This window comes from Carassius carassius, chromosome 13, assembly GCF_963082965.1.
Source record: "Carassius carassius chromosome 13, fCarCar2.1, whole genome shotgun sequence".
NCBI classification, from domain to species: Eukaryota; Metazoa; Chordata; class Actinopteri; order Cypriniformes; family Cyprinidae; genus Carassius; species Carassius carassius.
In genome coordinates this window covers 1647757-1669708 of record NC_081767.1, presented here as the reverse complement: position 1 = coordinate 1669708, position 21952 = coordinate 1647757, and the positions used below count along the sequence as shown (strand labels likewise).

The 21952-nt window shown below is 36.9% G+C and overlaps 1 protein-coding gene across 1 annotated transcript in view; it reads right to left on the bottom strand.

Moving 5' to 3' along the window:
* The window catches only part of LOC132155811 (leucine-rich repeat and fibronectin type III domain-containing protein 1-like protein), a 166089-nt gene that overhangs the window by 42456 nt on the left and 101681 nt on the right, over nucleotides 1-21952 (bottom strand). The window contains exon 2 of the mRNA XM_059564515.1: nucleotides 20874-21019. Within this exon, the coding sequence (XP_059420498.1) occupies nucleotides 20874-20920 (47 nt within the window). The 5' untranslated portion in view covers nucleotides 20921-21019. The remainder of the gene's footprint in view (nucleotides 1-20873; nucleotides 21020-21952) is intronic.

The window sequence follows — 21952 nt, the reverse complement described above, 5'->3', positions numbered from 1 at the left end:
TGTGTGTACATGTATAGCAACAGTCTTGATATATAATGCAGTATGTCTCATATATTACATTTCCGGATGAGTTGTGTCAGATTGCATTTTCTATTCCAATGGGCTTTTCCATTGATTTTTTTTTTTTTTTTATGTAAACGTGTGCCAGATGGATGTGTATAACCATTGTGCTTACATTATTATTATTTTTTTAAGACACTGTCAAGTTAAAAGGATTTCAACTTTTACATTCAGCACCGCTCATGTCAGTTCCACAACAGCGGACAGCAACACGGTGAGCTGCATCTAAGATGAACTTTCTTCTGAATGATACTTTTGCTGCAGCCTCTAGAAACCATCAAAATAATCAAATTACAAATTCACAGATCGTACTGTACAGCACAAAAACTATTTCAGACTAAATGGTTTTCTCCAGATGGCCAGTTTTGTTCTCAATGCTCCTCGGGTACATTTTTTTGAATTGCGTGGTCCTGCCCTCAGATCAATAGCTTCAGGGAAGCGATCTCAAAAGCCCTGTCTGGGAACATTCCCTCTAAACCTAATATTATGTAACTGAATCATAGTTCATGAATTTTATGTTTGGTCCTCTAGACCAGGGGTTTTCAAACTGTGGGTCGCGACCCACTTGTGGGTCACAGAATGGAACAAGGTGGGTCGCACAAAGTCACTTGGCTGCAGCTAAATTTGCGTTTCAATGACACACACACACACAGTTCAGTCTAGGGCTGCACGAAAGTGACGAGTGGGAACGGTGCGAGGCCGGTGGAGTGATTGGAATTGAGCGACACCTGCTCGACTCACCAGTCTCGAGAACCACGGAGGAGATCGGAAGGATACAAAAGAGGAGCGTCCGTCTCCCCGGCAACTCACTCCAGCCCACCGCCTCGAGCATCCTCCTTCGCCCTACTCGATGGCACTGCGGATTCACCTCAGTGCCGAGGGATCTTCGGCAGCGCGTCCCTCCTTCCTCCCAGGCTTCGGCACCAGTCTAACACATTAAAAACTTCTCAATCACGGGAAGGAGGAGGCGGGAACCGGGAACCCACTCGTCACAATGATATAGCCCACCAACATTAATAAGGACTGCAATATCCTTAGTGTGATTTTCGAATTGCAATTAAGTCCGCGTGCTTTGCGTGTTTTGAAGCGCGGGCGCGCACGAGTTGTAATAACAGTGAAGGTCTCAGAGCAATGTCATTAAAAGGTTCAATCGGTCCGCATTATTAAAAGAGAAAAACTTGCTCACTTCAATACACTATATTCCGCATGAGATTGCATACACCAGAAAACAAATGTTACGAAAACGGTTTCAGGTAGGCCATGTTCATTCATTTCTATCGTCCGTTTGAGCTCTGTGCACTTTTTTCGTTCGGGAAACGGTTTGTAAAAAGCATTTCACATGTACAGGGTGAGCAGTGCACAAACGCAGGGTTAATTGTAACACTACAAGATTTAAACATTTCCACATAACAAAATGCACAAAAAAATAATGCAATACTCCTTGACGTATCATCTCTTTTTAGAGAAAAATTTGCCAAAGTTCAGAAATCTTTTGAAGATATTGCTGAACATTAATTTAACCATTGCTAAAATAAATTTCTGCCTGAACTTAATGTCATCCAGTTTTTTTTTTTTTTGTTTATTTAAAACGAGACACATGTTTATTATTATTTTTTACCTATTTCACAATTATTTTAATCTCCAAACAGTTTTAGATAGTTCTGCTTTGCTTCTTATGCTTTTTCTAAAAAAAGTGTTGGATTGTGCTCCGTTCTCACCGACACACACGGAAGGATCGTGAATGCATTTTCTGCAACAAAACACAGCAGCGCAGATTACAGTTCACTGGAGTGAGCCTGTTTAACGTTTTTATGGACACTACATATTCTAAAGTCTGTAAACAAAAATTAAAACTTAAATATTAATAGTGATTTTTTTCAGGTGTAGGCCTACTCTAAAATAAAAAGTTTTTTTTTCTTAAATACTTCATTTCTGTCATCAAACTTTTAAGTAAGATTAGGCTTAAAGTAATATCAACCTTTTTTTTCCTCAAATATTGTGGTGGGTCATGAAATAGATTACACTTGTCTAGGTGGGTCGTGGAATGGAAAAGTTTGGGAACCACTGCTCTAGACTGACTGGTGTTATTTAGTCCTTTAGCAATTTATTTTTTAAATACCATATCTCATTTTTAATTATATTAATCCATTTACTGACTAAAATATCTGATTTTAGAGTGCAAAATTAAACCAAATTGAACCATTATTATTATTTTTTTTTTTTGCTTTCTTCTTTTTCTCTACAATTAATATTAATAATTCAAATGTTTTATCATGTAAAATGATCTTTGATATAATACCTGAAAATTATAACCTAATAATTACCTAAAATTATAACATTATTAAGACAATTATAAAGACATATAATAACATGGTAATGCAATGTTGTAAATTACAGTTTGAGTCATTTATTATCAAAAACATTTAAAATTCTTTCCAATCAGTGTTATTTTGTTATCATTGATATTACTATTATAATTTTTGTTAATTTATTTTCCATTATCATTTTAATTTTAGTTTAGGTTTTAGTATTTTTCCTTCACTTTTTTTTTATGTTTTACTGGGTATTCTGTTTTTTTTTCTTCATTAATTTATTTAAATGATTTAGTACTTCAAATTACAACTTTTTTAGATTTTACTTTATTTCAGTTAAAGTTTAGTTCAAGTAATGTTTTTTATGGTTTTAGTTTTAGTTAATGTTAACCCTGTTTTGAAACAAACAATCATATACTTTATACACACATTCATGTGGAAAATGTATTGTTAGGGCGAGTTATATTCTTTGACTTGAAAGTCTGAAAAACAAAAAGTTAATCAAAAAAAGATGATTAATAACAATGCAATGATGTCATCATTAAGTGACTTGTTTAAACCTGGCAGGGCGTCCTTTAAAACAGCCAGGACTTTGTGAAACTCAGCGGAAGTCGTACTGCGGCTGATTGCTATTTGATTTGCCACACAGCTTGATTTGTTTTGTGCCACATCATGCTGCAGAAGTGAGAAGATGCCCCGAGGAGATGCTTTTGAGTGTCGGGATTTCATCCGTTAGAAGCTGAGAGTTGACTGCACTGACAAAAAGATGAAAGTGTTTAAAATTCGGGCTGTGTCTTTGGGAGGTTCTAAGAGGAGGAGGGAATATCCCAGTGGGGCGAGCGAGAAGTTGTGTGCTGAACCTGTGAAATGAATTATTACCGAGAGCTAATTAAAACTCACACTGACACGTGCAAAGGTATATATATATATATATACACCCTCACATGCACACATGTGCATACACAGAGCTCTTTGCCATTAGAGGGTTAGGTAAGCGCCTCTGAGCTGCCGGGAGACTTTTACACATTAATCTTGTGGTTTAATGCAGGAGCGATTTCCATGCCACGATTCATTTCCCCTCACCCTTCTGCTTGCCGATCTCAGAGCCCGACTCTGTTCTCCTCACTCTTTCATCTGCGTCTGATGGTTTTGAGAGAAATCTGCAGTGCCACTTCCCTCTGGATGCAGAGATGAAAATCACTGTACTCGTTCGGAAATCACAGACAATTCTCCTGAAATGACGGCCTCAACCGGATCACAAACTACACATTTGCTGTCCGTTAGCCTGTGTATTGATCAGTGCTTCTTGTCATCTTTGTTCAGTCTTATAGGACGAATGCCCTCGCTGTAGAGATCTGGTGTGATTACCTCCCACAATAGTTCTCTACTCCGCCCCATCTGTAATTCTTCTGGTTTTCTCCCATTCCCTGCTGGTGAATCTTAATTAGGATCTGACTAGGCCATGGGCCTGTGAGCATCAAAGAGTAGAAATCAATCTGAGATTGAGAGAGATATGTGTGTAGGACTTCTGCCATCTGCAGACCTGCTGAATCATGGTCCATCTCACTCAGGGAAAGTGTGATTGCTTCCCCCCTCCGTCATTCCTTCTCTACACTCCACTTCTTGCTCTAATCTCTTCCTTTGTCCTCAGAAGCCATCGGTCACGTATCCACTCCCTTCTCTGAGTCTGTTTTCATGTTTTTGTGCTGGCTATCAGTCTTTGCTCCTCTCTATTCATGTCTCATTTCACAGTGGCCCCACTATATACACAACATATCCCACAAGCTGTCCTCACAGTTTTTTTTCTCTGTCGTTTTCTCATACTTGCCTTTCCAGTCCTGTCTATTCCTTGCTCTCTACGTACATTTCCTGTCCTTTTTATTTAATATTTTGTCAAGTTCCTTTTCTATTATATTCTTTTACCTTGTGCCCATTTCCTGTCCTTTTCAATCTTCTTTCTTTTGTCTTATTGCTGTCCTGTCCAGTCCACAGTTCCTGTCCCTTTGCTTTCTTTTCCCACCCTTTCTATTTCCTGTCATGCCCATTTCATTTTATTTCCTTTCCTATTCTATTTCCTGTCATGTACACTCCCAATTCCCTCTCCTGTTCACGATCCTTTACTTTGTCTCTTTCCTGTCCAGTAGAGTCCATAGTTCCTGCCCCTTTCCTATATTTTCATGTCTTCCTGTTTTCTGCACTTCTGTTCATTTAATTTCCTATCCCAGACATTTCCTTTAATTTGATTGTCTTTCCTTTTCTTTTTCCTGTCCAATCCAATCCCAAGTTCCTGTCCCTTTCCTTTCCTTTTCATGTCCTTTCTTTTCTTTTCCTTTCCTTTTTGTCTTCTTCCATTCTGTGCAATTCCATTCATTTTCTGCCCTGCTCATTTCCTTTCATTTTCTTTGCTGTCCTGTACACTCCCAATTTCCTGTCCTGTTCCAGATACTTTACTATGCCTTTTTCCTGTTCAGTCCAGTCTGTAGTTCCTGCCAATTTTCTTTTATTTTCATGTATTTTTCATTCCCGGTCTTGGACATTTCCTTTCATTTGATTTTCTTTCCTTTTCTCTTTCATGTCGGTTCTCATTTCCTGTCCCGTTCATGTTCCTTTCCTTTCCTTTCCTTTCCTTTTCCAGCACCTGTCTTCTATTTTGTCTCCTTCCTGTTTTCTGCAGTCCCCTTCATTGCCTTTAATTTTATACATGTTCCCGTCCTGTTCCGTCCGGAGAATTTCCTTTCTTTTGATTTAATATCCTTTGTCTCCTTCCTTCCTCAACTTCAATTCCTCTCCTTTTTATGCCATGTCTCATTACTTTACTTTCCTTTCCCCATTCCATTGCTTTCCTTTCTTTTGTCCTGTAATTTTTCCTTTCCTTTCCTTTCCCTTCCTTTCCTTTCCTTTCCTTTCCTCATTTGCTGCTCGTTGGGGGTGTTGTTTTGGATGTGCCTGTCGACATGGAAAGACTGACTGTTCTGGTTAGCAGACATCCACTCATTGCCTTGACACCCTCACACATGTGCACACACATGCAAAATTGCATATTTTATCCCAAAACAGCCCAATAAAATGGCAGCAGTCAGAAAGATGGGCAGGTCTCCTTACACAACATACACACATGCAAGCAAATATAGAAGCAGCTATGCAAATATACTCATTCTCACACACTCGTATATTTCCCATCCAGAAAGATGAAGTGGGTTAGGTTGTGCTGGCTTTTTGGCACAGTACAGTTGGAACAGATGGCCAGGACTGGATCACGTCCCGACTACAGTTCTTCAGGGAGTGGCACGCAGAAGGACTGGGGATCTTCAGCCATCCGGCCGGTTGAAACCTCTCTCATTTCAGTTTAAGAGCTGACAAATGTCACTCCATCTATGTCTGCCTGTCTCGCTCTCTCTTGGTCTCTTTCTCTCTTGTTTTATTCCCATTCTCTTTCTCTCACTGTCTCTCTCCCAGGTTGCTGCTTCCCACCTGCTCTCTACAATTAATCTAATCTTAATTTCAAACCCTCTTCCAATAAGATGGATATAATTTTAACTAATTAATAGATCAAGGTATGCAGACTGTTTGATGCACCTCTGATCATAGGAGGGAGGGGCCTTTAGTCTCCTTCCAATGAATTTCCCATTTCATGCTCACTTCTTATGTTAACTATTATTCAACATGGCGTGATGAATTGTTGCAATTGTTCAATTTAATCCTCACAAACGTCTTCAATCATCTTTGAGTAATCAGGTCTGACATGCTCATTAATTATAAGAACTAATGCTTTTTTCTATCATATTCAGTGGTGCATATGCTTTGAATAGAGAACAATTTCCAAAAGTTCCAAAAGCTAAGAACGCATGACCAAACGTATGTGGAAATGTTTATGTGCTTCTTAAAAAATTATAATTTTAAAACAATAGGCCTCAATAGGGATTTGATCGTGCCTTTCAGCTATAACAGTTTCTGCTCTTCTGGAAAGGCTTTCCACTTGGTGTTGGAACACTGTTCAAGTTGCGGCACAGATTTACTCTCATTTAGGCACAATGACTCACAGTCAGCGTTCCAATTCATCTCCAAGGTGTTCAGTGGGCTTTGTCCATGCTGGACTCAGCAAACCATTTCTTCATGGACTCCGCTTTGTGTACAAGGGACATTATCACACTGAAACAGAACAGGTTCCACAAAATTATGTTTGTCATTCTACAAAAACATGTCAATTTTATGCCATTATATTTGATTTTATGCACCTGCTAGTAATGAGTATAGCTGAATTACACCAATCTGTTAATTAGAAGGAGATTTCCACATTAATTTGGCAATGTAGATTTTCCATATCGCGAATAATCAATTTAGAGACATATTTTGTCAGCTATGTTGTGTTGTATCATACCTTAATGAGGGAGACACCATATTTAATTTAATGCAAATGAGGATGTGAAAGGTTTATGCATAGTCTGCTCAATGGAGTGATTATTGTATGGAATTTTGAACAATACCAAGAGGCTAAATAATGAAATTAATTAATTAATTAAATAATTATATATATATATATATATATGTATATATATATATATTATATATATATATATATATATATATATATATATATATATATTATATATATATATATATATATATATTATATATATATATATATATATATATATATATATTATATATATATATATATATATATATATATATATATATATATATATATGCTGCTAATTTAATGCTGCTAATTTAATTTAATTTAATTTAAGTTTAATTATGGAAGAAATATGTTAAAATTATGTAAAATAAATAATGCCTCTAATAATGCATTTAATGCAGTTGCTAATGAACATGATGTAGGGCAATAACTGAGTATGTGATGTAGCCTATGGGAATATAGTTTTATGCCCCTGAAATTCAAAATATGAGGGCAAAAATAAATGAATAAATGACTGAATGGATCACCATTGAGACATTGACAAATTCTATGTTAAATCAAACATATTTCTTTCTAAAGCTTTTTTCTTTTTGCAATGTCCTTTCTCATTAAACATAATAATGTAATTATAATATAATATAATTAGTGCTGTCAACGTTAACGCGTTAACGCATGCAATTAATTTTTGTCTGGTTTAACGTGTCAAAATATTTAACGTAATTAACGCAGCATCCGTATTTTCTGCCATCCGTTGGCTAGCTTTACATATGATCACGCTCTTAATCATTTAAATGCTTTTAAACATTTCAAGCATGGCAAAACAAAAGAGAATGCGCTGTCTGTGAATGCCCTTATGTGACACATACACACGTACACACACACACACACACACACACACACACACACACACACACACACACAGACACACACACAATGCATAGACAGGGCACCAGAATCCAGTTCTCTTAAGCGCTTGAACTAACAATAAACATCCCAAAGTGCCAGTTTTGTCGATTATCCTCATACGAGCAATCTTAAATGATTTATATAAAGTCTAAAATGAACAAAAAGAGTTGTGAGAGATTGAGGCGACATCCATAGACAGTATATAAACGGTGAGATCCGCGTGTCTGTCTGCTCTTAAAGGGACAGCAGCCAATAAAGCTTCCTGTCAGTAAAGTTAAAGAACAAAGGGAACAGAGAAAATGACTCGCTGCTCTTGACTAAATAACTTTTGTAGCTTTAATAAGGATGAACTATTTAATTTATAGTTTATGCAGTGCAGACTGCATATAACTTTGATAACTTTATTAAATTTCTGTATATTTCCTAACTGTTAAGACAGGAAGGGCAAGAGTAAACATGACATTTATTATGGGTTTATGTTAGCATTGTTTTAAGTTTACTTAAATTAAAAACTGTTATATTTTTGAAGCCTAATAATAAATGTAAAAAAAAAAAAAAATCAGTAGCTGTATTAATATCAGTAATACTGGCCTTCATTCATAAAAAGATACCATTTAAACAAGTATTTAAAATATACTGTCTTTATGTTGTTTCTACATTAATTTGATTAACTGTGAAATTATTACATTAAAAAATATATTAAAAACGTACAAAAACATTTCTTTTTTTAATGCGATTAATTGCGATTAATCACAGTAAAAATGTGTGATTAATCTAGTTAAAGTTTTTAATCGATTGACAGCACTAAATATAATATAGTTATTCAGGCTGAATTCAATCTGATTTGAGCATTCATTGCCTCAAATTACGGCTTCAAATTGCAATGAAAGCTTGACTATATCTGGCCAATTCAACTGAACCGCAGGGACTCCTTTCCCATAAAAGAGCCCTATATAGTCTGCCAAGCTCTAGTGTTCCTATATAAACAAACCTGCCTTTACTTTGATGACCTGCTGCTGTCAAGCCAAGTCTAAAAAAACAGCCCAAAACACTTTATTGGACTGAATTCATCACTCCGCTCTGACGGACCGTAAGGAAGTAAAAAAGGTGTTGGATAAAAACATTGCAATATCTCTCCTCCAAGCGAGGAACATGATCAATTCCATCACATGTACAGAGAAATGACTCAGAGTGGTGAGTGAAGTCACCATTACCTCCTAATAGGTAATGACCACTTTCACTCTCTTCTGCTCTTTCTTTCAGCCCTTTTCTCTCTGTCTGATGACAGTCATCTAATGGAGACTAAGCAGGATCATTCCCCAGCTCTTTAAAACACATCCCTCCACACTCTTTAATTCAATAGCTCTTTTCCCCTGTTCCATCTGGGGCAGTGCTGATGATGTTTACTCCCTTTGAAGCAGACAGCGGCAGAACAAAAGGAAAACACGCAATTGTCACCAGTCTCTTCAAAAAGCCATTTTGAGCATCAATCTTGTTTTCATTTTCTCTTTTTTCAGTCGACACGATCCGTGGTCAATAGAGACGGTAGCGGTGTCAAACTCCCCGCGTCAGCCGAGGTGTTTGGTTAAAGAAAAATTGGCAGGGATGTGCTAGTCCTTGACAGGTTATACATCACGTGGATGCATTTCCTCTTAAAGTTGGATGAACACAGCCGCAGAGAGACAGATAAGTACATACAGTGGATATAGATGTGCCTTAAAACCCGAATTCACTGTGCAATTAAATCTGAACTCAATCTGCATTAAAATATCTAGAAATGTGATGGAGATGTTTTGTTTTAGCTAACTGAACAAGGAATTTATTGTAGATAAAACTGAAGTTTACAAACAACGACACTAGCAATTATTGCACATCCTGGATGAGAGCTGTTTCAGATGAGAGCTTCATTCAAAATGGGCTGGAAATGACCAAATAGTGCAGTATGTGGGAATGGAAACATCATTTCTAAAAGAGATCCACAAGGGGAGCATTAAAGTGCTACTATTATGCCATTTTTAAGGTTCCTGATGTTGTTTTAGGAATCTCCTACAATAGGTTTGCCTGCATGCAAAAAAAAGCATTTGTTTTCTCAAAATATGCATTTAATATCACCTCATTTTCCAATGGTTCTCAAACAATTCATTCAAAGCAGTTCTAAGATTCTCTCTAAAGCCCTCCTTTCCTTGAGGCTACTCAGCTCTGATTGGTCAGATGTCCCAGTCTTGTCAGAAATGATACGCCAACCGACATATTTTGAATGCTCAATAGAAAATGTAAACATCTATTATTTATCATACTTAGAGGCTGTGATTCAGTGGAGCCAGTTGGTCAAATAAACTGGCAAATGTGTTACCCTGTGATGTGGAGCTGTCACAGAAGTGGTATTTGAATTACTGACAACTCGTTTAAGCTGTTCAGAGTCGATTCCTTCTTTTGGGAGACAATGACTTTATTCATAGTAGACTTTTGACTTAACAACTTTGCAGATTGTTTGCATTCACGTATAGCTACATTACACATTGCATGAAAGGCTATATTCGGAATGGCATAATAGGAGCACTTCAAAAAAGTTATTTTTGCATTTTAGGGCTTTCAAAGTTAGTATGTTCATGAAATATGTTTTTATTTATTTACCAAAAAAAAAAAAAGTAAATCCAGGGATACAGAAAAGATGAGAAGCCATGTGCTTGTATGCCTAGAAAATCCTTCAGCTACTCAATAAACCTGGAGAAACCTTAAAAACGCGAGAACTGAAGTGAAGAGGCAATGTAGTTCAGTGCATATAAGTGTTATCAAACCACGCTGACACCTCAACATCATCACCTCCACTCGAAAATAGCCCATGTCTACACATAACAAGGATGCGACTGAATGGGAAACTTCTTCTTGCAATTGCACGACTGTAAGTGAGAAATAAATAGAAAGAGGAGAGAGACTGACAGACAGCAGCCCATTTATATGAGATTTGATTAAGATCACTTGTTCTCTGCTGCCATACTGCTGGCATCATCCCATCTGATAAACCAACTCCTCCAATCCCTCTCTCGCTCTCTCTCTTTGTACTTTCAGTCACTGTTTCATTGCTTGAAAAATGGTGGAACTGCAAAGGATCAATATTTTCCCTCATGTCCTTCTTTTATGCTACACTTCCTAAAAGGGTCGGTAATTTATTAAATCTTAGTGAGAACATGATTCTTTATCAGTGTGTTTAAGACACTGTTTAAAACCTTTTCATTCTCTTCACTGATTCACTCATATTGATTTTTTAGATGCCTCAAACTTTTGTCAGTGAGTAGTTTAAAGGCCTGAGCAAAGCACATGTATATTTTAATAAGTTTTAATAAACTGTTTCATTCTTAACACCTTTTTAGGATTGATATATAATCAATCGCAGGTAAAGAGTTTTGCATTTGAAGACACAATGCAGAATAGTATTATTGCTGGAATATAGATATGTAGCAGCAGATGGGCTTTGAACCCGCAGCAGGAGAGCAGTTCTCGACACTTAGCAGAAGATGAGGAGTCATCCCTCAGTGGGACATCAGGGCTAAACCCTTAGCGTCAAATGAATACTCAGGGATCTGTCGTAAATTCAGCCCAGTTGGGGCCTCAGTCTGTCAGGAGTTTGAGTCCAGCTTTAACCATGTCAGAGACAGCAGAGTCATGACCCACATACATCTGCTGGTGTGTGACGTTATCAGAGCCCCAGAGGAGAGGAAGGAGCCCAGGGATCCAACTGGGAGCAAGGTGTAAATTCACATCTGCTCAGGAAACAGGGAAGGTGAGAATGAAGATGGTGTCTGGTGCCCTTGGTGTGTTCTCTGAATGATAGCAGGAGAGTTAAGCAGCTAATGAGAATATCGATAGGCACTGGTTACCTTGTGGCTGGCTGTGCGACCTGTTTGGGGTTTTTGTATGTCTTTAGGCAGAGTGAATGAGGATTATGTATCATATAACTTTTTTTTAGTTTATAGAAAAGAATGGACGGCCAGAAACAGAGTTATGATTGGCACACTCGCTCCTCCTGACACAATACTGGAAACTTGAAACTAAAAGTAAACAACCTGCAGAGATTTTGTCAGTATAAAAGAACTCATATTAAAATCCAGTCGATACGATAATCTGCAATATATCATGTATATCAATATATCGGCATATATCATGGTCAATAACTGACAAATTGCAATAAAATTAAAATTCTACACTATTTGGTCTAAATTATCACAAAAACTAAATACTAAAATGGGTTGTTTTATAAGCTAAAAATAATAAATTTTCTCAATCAGCTAATAAAAAAAATCTAATATAAAAACATCTAACTACCTAAAATTTATAATTTATATCAGCCAATAACCGATATGGAACCGATATATGCCTCTTTAAAATAATAAAAAATGACCAACCTCAACTTAAGTGAAAATTATAAAGTTATAAGATAAAATAAAAATAAAAACTCTCATTTAACTTTTATTATCTAACATCTAAACATCTATCAGCCAATAGTCTCAGTCTCAGATGTCACATCCACGGACCGCTGGCTAAACATCAGATGCATATTGCACACAAAAGTGGAAACACTTCAGGAGTTTCGAAGTCATTGTTGAATTACAGGGGATGCCGTGACACCAGACCCCCTCACGAAGGAAGAAAGCTGTCATGTTTACAACTGCGATGACGAGCTCTTATCAGGATCAACTAAATGCTTCTGGGGGACAGTTCTCCTCTGGCTGGACAAATAATATCTAAAAATATAATTATCCCAAATTAATAAACTGCAGGATTGTGGTGCCCATTGAACTGCTGATCTTCATTGTTAGCTGCAAAGGTTTACTGAGAGTCTGAACATCAGAACTTTTAGCATAAGAAATATGAGCTGTACGAAGCAGCCGGAGAACCTCAGGCTTTAGCACTGCGGGGCATTGTGGATGAGAGCATCTGTCTATACATCCTCTTCCCCGTCCAGGCAGAGGGGATTGAGGGAGAGATTCTCACTAGCTCTCTTCAGCGTTTAAACAGATGTGGCCTCCAGCTCCAACAGTTAAACACACACTCTCTCTAACTAATACAGATACACATGCACACACCACCTAGCCCTGGCAGGGAGGAAAGGAAAGGATGCCCTCAGAAATACATGAGACGCACTGGCAGGAGAGATAAAGAAAGAGTGAGTCTGAGAGGAAGTGGATGGAGACCAGAGCTTTTCTGCATTAAGTTCAGTGTTGTTTGATAATGCAGTTGGGTAAACGATGTTCCCTGGCTACCCTCACACGCTCTCTGAGATCCAATACACTTCTGACACCTCTGAGCTACTACAGCGTTTAAAACAGAGCATGCATCGTGCCAAACGTAATTAACACCTAAATGCATATTTTTCCATTGTCTTTAACAGTTTTCTCTGACTCAGCAGCTCATTGGATTCATAATAGCACTACATACATGTGTTTGTGTGTCGGGGATAATGTCAAAGAGGGAAAAGAGTGGAATAGCACACAGTCAGCGCTAGTGCTCTGATTAGAAGGAGGATCTGAAACTCTGTTGGCTTGACAGCCTGCTTGTAGAACTGCAGCTGTGCGCATTCGGCTCTCACCGCACCTGAATGATTACAGCGAGGTTGCTTTAAACACACACACACAAACACACACACACTCATTCTTTGAGAAGCTGTCTTTTTCTTCGCTCTCTCAGCTAACACAACCATGGCCAAAAATGAAAACACATGCAGTTAGAATCTCAGATAAGTGGACTGAGGCTATTAGAGGGAAGTTAAAGATTGAACGATGACAAGAGCTCATCAAATTCATGACATTATCATAATCAACAGCAGCATTATTATTATTATTAATATTTTGCATAATATGTTTATTATATAACCAGATATACTAGAATAATATAAATTATTAAGTATAATATTATTGAAAATTTGTCAAATTTTGTTATTTTGTATATATAAAATATACCACAAATATATCAGATTACTATTTGGGATACATTTATTTTTTGTTTAAATTTTAGCTTTTAATTTTATTTATCTATTTATTTATTATTTATTTTATTTCCACTTTGTATGGACGGACGGACGGACGGACGGACGGACGGACAGATAGATAGATAGATAGATAGATAGATAGATAGATAGATAGATAGATAGATTACGTCTCCCACAGTGTGACTGTAAGTTTAACCGATTATCAAATTAGCTTTTCTTTTTTTTATATTTTTTAATTTATTTTTTATGTGGTATGTGTGTCAGAAGGTACAGAAACTCAGATCACAATCAAAGCCGTGTTTAAAGTGAGATATCTGTCAGACTGTACTGTCAGACCGGAGCGCTGAACAGCGAGGCGTCCTCCTACTCAATCCTGTCAGTTGTGATTTTTAGGGTTGTTGTCATGGCGAGGCTCAGCTACTCTCATCACATGACTCTGTGACATCACGGTGTCATCCTGCAGCACTGGCCAATCAGAAGCGGCGAGTGTGAATGCAGGCTGAGGAGGATCCACCAGCAGGACCATCGAGGAGCAGATGGCTGAGGCGTCTGGGAGCTTCTGTCTCCCCTCTCAATCCATTTCTCTCTCCTTCTCTCTCTTTAGTCTTACAGCATAAGCAGCAACTTTTTTCTTTTTTTTTAAACATATGTGCATGATATTCTTATTCAAATGCAATATGTGTTACACAAGTTCTTCATTAAGGGGTTGAACCCCACCAGACACACAAACACAGTGTTATCGGAGCATATAAATCTACAGCTAAACTTGTGTTTAAAATCTGCTAGATTGAAAAAAGGGATATTTAGATGTGTCATGCCTGTTCAAATGGACCTGCTTGTCCAGGTGGATGTTGAAAGAAACTTCCAAACAAATAGCTCAACACTCATTACTTTTCTCCTTACAATGAAAATGCATTAACTGGCTTTTAAATTTAATCGTTATCTTAAAAAAACAAACAAAAAAAAAAGCAAAAAAAAAGATTGCCTGCATAAATGCATAAACAGCCCAGAGCTCCCAGAACCAAACAAACTGGATAATGTATTTGAAAACAAAGGATCAGGCGAGAGAGAGAGAGTGAGAGAGAGAGAGAGAGAGAGAGAGAGAGAGAGAGAGAGAGAGAGAGAGAGAGAGAGAGAGTGAGTGAGAGAGTGAGTGAGAGAGAGAAAGAGGGTGAGAGAGAGAGAGAGTGAGAGAGAGAGAGAGAGAGAGAGAGAGAGAGAGAGAGAGAGAGAGAGAGAGAGCAAACTACATACAGAAATATGTTCACAGCAAATGGCCAAATCAATCAGCATAAGAAAAACTCTAAATATCAATATTTCATCCGCAGCTGCTGAAGATTGTTAGTCGTCTTTAAATTGGTAAACACTGGTAAACAAGTGCCTGGTCCACATAAACACACATCATTAGTAAAACCTCTTTAAAAGGGAAGCATCAACTAAAAGAAATGCAAAAACTTAAATGACTGTTTTCAAACTGGTTTCCCAAACATGTGGTAATCCAAACAAATTGCCTCGTCCCATACTCACGCCATTGGTTGAGCCAATGTTGCCAGGATGAAATGCAAATAACACAGATTGATTGATTGATTGCTTCCACTGTCTTCATATGTAAGTCGCTTTGGATAAAAGCTTCTGCTAAATGAATAAATGTAAATGTAAACACAGTGCCCTGGAATAGAGCAAGCCTCCATTATTCCCCTGGCTGCAATGATCTCTGATGGCACCCGGGATGTGCTTGTGACTATTATCCAGCGGAGTCGCCCATTAGTGTTCGGGAGGGAGGCGCTGACCAATAACAGACATTAAAAAATAAGAAACAAGGAATTGGATGGAGGGATATAAAGCATCCTCTGATATTGGGGAGGCTTAATATGCACACCCACGTGTCCAGTCTCATTACACACATAAAGGTCAGAGAACAATAAAGAGGAACTGAACTGAACCGACATTTGTCTGTAATGAATGTGCAGCCATGTTTGTGACAGATCAAAGCGCTGACTGCAGTTCCCTCGATGTTGAAACCAGTCAGTGCAGGCGGTGCTGTACAGGCAAACCCATACATAAATGCAATATATATATATATATATATATATATATATATATATATATATGTAAATTACATTTCCATATATGAAATATTTTCAAATATTTTATCAGCCTGTACAAATATGTTTATGTATGCATAAAATAATTTCAGATGGATGTGTCCTGTGCATGTATATCCATCCAAAAACCCACCAATGCATGTTGATATTTTATAAGTAAATATAAAATACAAACATGTATTCATAAAATAAAATAATTTACAAAAAACCCTACTGTTTTTTTTTTGTTTTTTTTTATATTACATATGTTATCATATGGCAATTGAAATCTAGCAATATGTGCCATATATTATTATTATTATTATCATTATTTTTTTTTTTATTTATTATTATTTTTTGTATGGGAAGGACTGAGACTAACACAAAAAAAAAAGATATTCAGTCAATGATTTCAATCAAATTAATATTTTTATTTTGTTATACTGACTAAATAAATCCTCAAACTATAACTTAACATACTTTACTTCAAAATGTAGAATGTATCAGAATAAGTAGTAGTATTTTACCATTTCTTTATTACTTTCATATACAATTCCACAACAAATGATTCACATCTACAAAACAGAGTAAAAACCTCAAAAGTGGATAAAAAAGATTTCAAAGATTTGACTGTTGTTGCAATTCTCTTGATTTTGAATGTTCAATAAATGTGGTGCTGAACACAAAAGCGCTGTGAGACAAACACTTTAAAGACTACAGTTGCAAAACAAACTTTAATGTTATATTTGTTTTGTTTTCTTTCTTCAAAACCCAAGTGGTCACTGTTGTCAGTGATAAAGCATTCATCATAAACCCAACAATGTGAAATCCCCATTCCAAACATGCATCATTTTTATCATGCAATATGTAGACCGGAGGAAAAAACAAAACAAGACATTTTCTGAAGGCTCTATGAGGTCCGTTTCCCACCGAGGCAAGACTAGAGAAACTCTGTGAGCACGTGCTCGTTTTTTAACCACCAAAGCCATAATTGTAACACACAACGAACCAAACAACAGCCATTAGGTACAGTCTTCATGGTGTTGCATGCATGAAAGAATGACTGTGGTCTCTGTCTAGAAGCCCTGAAGACACACAGAGGCTATCTTGCTTTCCCAGACACTAACGGCTAATTCATCAAATTATCCTTCTTCCTCAGTAACTGAGGCTGCCCTGCCAGCTCGATCCCCATTTCTCACAAATGCATAAATGAATTTCAAAACAGGGTGAGAGAGAGAGAGCAAAAGAGTGGGAGCTGGGGTGGAAGGCCGCAGTAAGCCAATGTAAATGGAGTCTGCTGCCACTGGCGGAGGTAAAATAGACAATGAATACAGAAAGATATCTCAAGAAGAGGCAGAAACGGAAACACATATGCATGGGCAATCACAATGAAAGCATGATGGGAATCCATTCAGATCCAATCTGAATGCATTTATCTTTGTTTGTCCAATTCCTAATGACCGCTGCGCCTCGATGGTGCCTGTCCCCATTCTCTCTTTCCTGAACATATCTGGCACCTCTGGATGCCCTGAAGCACCTGCTGCGCGTCAATGAGGGCATCCAGCCACAGACAGAGCTGCCAAATGCCATCTGCCCAACTGACCAATGAGTTAGCATCCTCCTGCCACCACGAGTCTGGTACAGAACTGCCCTTTGCAGCCCAAAAACACAACTGAATTATATCAGTGTCTTTAGCTACTTAAGTGTCAGCTCCATTATACATTGGAGTATTCTGATGTTTATTTGTTTATAAGGATGAATTAAATTGATCAAAAGTGATTTCTGTTTCAAATAAATGCTATTCTTCTGAACTTTCTGTTCATCAAAGAATTCTGGAAAACCAAATCTCTGTTTTCACAAAAATATTGGGCAGAACAACTTTTTTCAGCATTGATAGTATTAAGAAGTGTTTCTAGATCATCATATTCGAACGATTTCTAAAGCACACGCAGACACACACGCACACACACACACACACACACACACACACACACACACACACACACACACACACACACACACTTGTCTCCTGGCAACAGAATGATTTTCTATTGATAATGAGATGGGGAACCAGTCATAACCCCATTGTTTTCATTACAAGGCTGTGAAAATGTTTATTCCACATAAGCAAAAACACATTCAGTTTTTCCTGTTTCGCTTTACAAATACTGAAAATGATGCCAAATTCCGCCCACCGAACATCTGTTTCCCATGGTGCCATTTTCCGAGCTGATCTGATCCAAGACCCAACATCTACATAAAAGTCTGGATCCATTTACACTTTGCATGAATAATCTCACTTCCAGGGTTCAAGATCCTTGTCCCTTCATGAAGGAGGATCTCTAGGGAATCCAAATTCAGACGGCCCGGTTTTCTCTCTGTTACTGTCAAATTGATCTGAGCCTCCGCAGATTCGCCGGAGAGCCAAAGGGTCACAGGCTTCCCTGCGGTATGGCCATTTAGCACTTTTAAAAATGTCCCCTACCACGGAGACTAAACTCTGCTCAGATACAAGAACCAGACTGAGCAAAAAAGAGACCAGAAAATTTCAGTCTGTGACAGCACATTTGAGACTTCCCATCTTCCTATTGAGAGATATCGTTTATGGATGTCTGAGAGATTCTAGGTTTATCAAGGGGATGGAACCATCACCAGTTTGATGGTAAACTATGATAAAAAGTCCAGATGGTTAATATTACAGTTTCATATTTTCATTATCAATAAAACTGTATATGATTAAAAAAAAAGAAAAGAAAAAAAAACACAGTAATTGCATTTGCTTCTCATCTTCCTTCTATGTAATGCCTAATAAAGTAGTATTTATAAGCCGATCTGCTTTGTTCACATTGATTACCATGGAAACAGCTTGATTTCTGCTGTTCCATAAGTGCCATCTGCTGGCAGACAGTGGATTTACATTATAATTCAGCATGTCTACTGTTTTTGTTCAGACCAATGCAAAATTGGACCAGTTGTTGATGGATGATCTAACGTGCAGTCTAGAAAGTAATTTTTCTTTGTCAAAACTTTATATGAGCATGTAGTTTAACAATTTTCCAGTATGTTATTATTTTGAAGTTTTTGAACAAAAAGTGAATTGAGCTGCTAATTTTATTTGTTGTTTCTTGGTGAAACGATTGTGTGTATATTAATACCTTTTGAACATTTCCAGCACATTTTAATAATACCTTTATAATACGCATAACTCATAACTATAATTGTGATATGATATTTTCATACCGTTTCATCTCATTATTATTTTTTTCTAGATGATTTTCAGCTGTATTGAACAACATTGAAGAATGTGGACATCTTCTAATTAACAAATATGACTTCTGTTGTCCATTACAAACAGCTGCTTAAAATGAAGGGAACAGAAATGAAATCTCAGTAGGCAAATGAGGAACATAAATAAATGTTTTGCTGAGTCTAGGTTAGAAGAGCTTGACTGGCCTGCATAAAACCCAGATTGAAACCCTACTGAGAAGTCAGAGCCCAATGGCCAACATCATGCCTGACCTCACGGATGCCTTATATCTGAATGGAGTAAACCTCCACAGCTGTGATCTAGTAGAAACTCTTCCTAGAAGAGTGGAAGCTGTTAAATCTGATGGTTTTGAATTGAGATGCTCATGTAGGTGTACTGTTCAGTGTTCAATTGTCCAGGTACACTACTGTGCAAAAGTAGAAAAGTAAAAGGATTTTCCTTTTCTTTTTTTTTGGTGAAAATACTGTTGCACAGTGGTGTACATTTGGGCATACAGTGTGTATTAGAGGTCAGGCACAGAAGCACTCTTTGTATTCATTGGTCTAAATAGTAAGTAAAAATTTTGCATTTTACTAGTTTGTGTGTAAAATAAAATGATTATCAATTTTCAAAGGTCTGTATTTGTAACATTTGGGACAAATTTGCATACTGTGTTTTCTGCTACTCCTCCTACAAAATTGATCTGATCCCTTTATGAAAAGAAATTGTAATTGGTATTTATAATGCAGTTAAAAATTCTAACTCTGCTTGTTTGTGGGCGGCATAATTTAAGAATAATAATAATAATAATAATAATAATAAGAAGAAGAAGAAGAAGAAGAAGAAGAAGAAGAAGAAGAAGAACAAGAAGAAGAAGAAGAAGAATTGCATTAAAGAATACTAAAAAAAAAAAAAAAAAAAAAAAAAAAATATATATATATATATATATATATATAATATTAGTATTAAAGTATTTCACTGTAAAATAAAAATAAATAATAATGATAATAATAATTTATTAAATTACAACTATAAAATGAAACACTAACATTTATGTCTGTGTTCATTTCTTAATTTTCAAAAGTAAAACCATCAAATTTTATTTAGAAAGAAAAGCATTTATCATGAACTGAGTCACTATGAGATGCTGAAAATCAGATGGATAGTGAACTGGTCAAATGTAAAAGAACCCGGTGCCATGTTTCACTCTGATACACACAGCTCACACACACACACACACACACACACACACACACACACACACACACACACACACACACACACACAGTAATTACATTATAGCCTTTGTTGTTTGATAACCAGACTAAGAAATTTCAGTTTTATTTTGATTAATCATGCAATCTGGCTCAGTCATCACTAACTCTAACTTTTAGATCATCTTTATGCCACACCTCACAAAATTAACTTGTTGAATATCTTGTGCCAAAACAATAAATAAATAAATAAAAATATGAACAAATTTCCTGACAAAGACATCATCATGCATCATTATGTCAGTCATTATCTAGCAACATCATCTGCACATATTAACACACATCGTTGCCACAATGTCCTGATTGTCCCATGAGTGATGTCAAATGCTATAAATACTAGCAAATCTGCTTATAGTTCTTGATCTAATTAATATTATGCAACCAAAGGGAGTCATATGATCAGACAGAAAGTCTCCAATGTACAACTCTCATGTGCCACTGGGGCTTGCTGCCTGCAGCTAAATTTGCCATTGCTTTCCCTCACAGGTAAAGCGCAAACATCTAGAGGTCTGACTGGTTTTAGACCTGTAAATAAGACTGAATGTCAGCGTGGCGTCTCTACAGAATGACAAGACTTCACTGACCCTCTGAGAGGCCGACCCAGCATTCTCAAGTCCTTCAGCATGTCCATTTTCTCCTTTCTTCAGGGTGTGACGACTCCACACTACTGGGCCAGATACAGGAGCTCCACAGCAGTCATTGAGTCATTGGCTACGATACACCAATCTGTCTGTGGGAAAAAGAGAGAGAGAGAGAGAACCAAAATAGATGAAGACAAAACGACTGTCAAGCACTTCAAGTTCTCCTATATTTACACAACTAAGGGTAATTGATTATATTCAAGAAAAAAACACTGACAGAGTGCAGAGACACTCTGTCTTATTGCTGAGTGGAGCCCAGTGTTGAGAAATGGTGATTGTTCTTCATTCATCAGCTCTTGAGAGCTGGAGAGACAAATGTGTGAGATAAATGACAGGCTTTCCTTGGTTTTAGAGTCGAAGTGGCCCGATTTAAACAGTGGTAATTTTTGTGTTGGCTGCTGTATGTTCTCGCTGTGTAATTGGCATACATGCTAATGGTGGCGTTACCATGTTCAGGAGAGACTAAATTACTATTCATTACAATGGAATAACACAAACAGAGGAGACGTCCACAGTTTTCTACATTAAATGGATACTGGGTGAGTACTGGGCGAACTGGTAAAATTGGGTGTAATTACAAAGAATGTTTGAATAAAAATCATAATTGTTAACTCCCTTGATACTGTAATCACTCCTATGCTCACATAATATAATTTACATATACATTAAGGCTGTAAATGTAATTTAGTGTTAATTTAGTGTTATTAATTATGTATTAAAAATAAAGCATTCCAAAATGAATGCAAATAATCATGACTTCTGAAAATTCATGGGATTAATAAAACAGAACGCAGGCTTGTTTCTAAAAATAAAATTGTTTTAAACTTGGCACAATATCTCGAAAATTCAAAGACATTCATCTACAGTTTGGGGTTTTAATATGTAATTTATACATTCTTTTATTTTTCAAACGTATTTAAATCTTTTACTCAGAAAGGATGCATTAATTTCCCAATAAAAAAACTTATAATGTTGCAAAATAAATAGAATGGCTTCTGAAGGATCATGTGACACAGAAGACT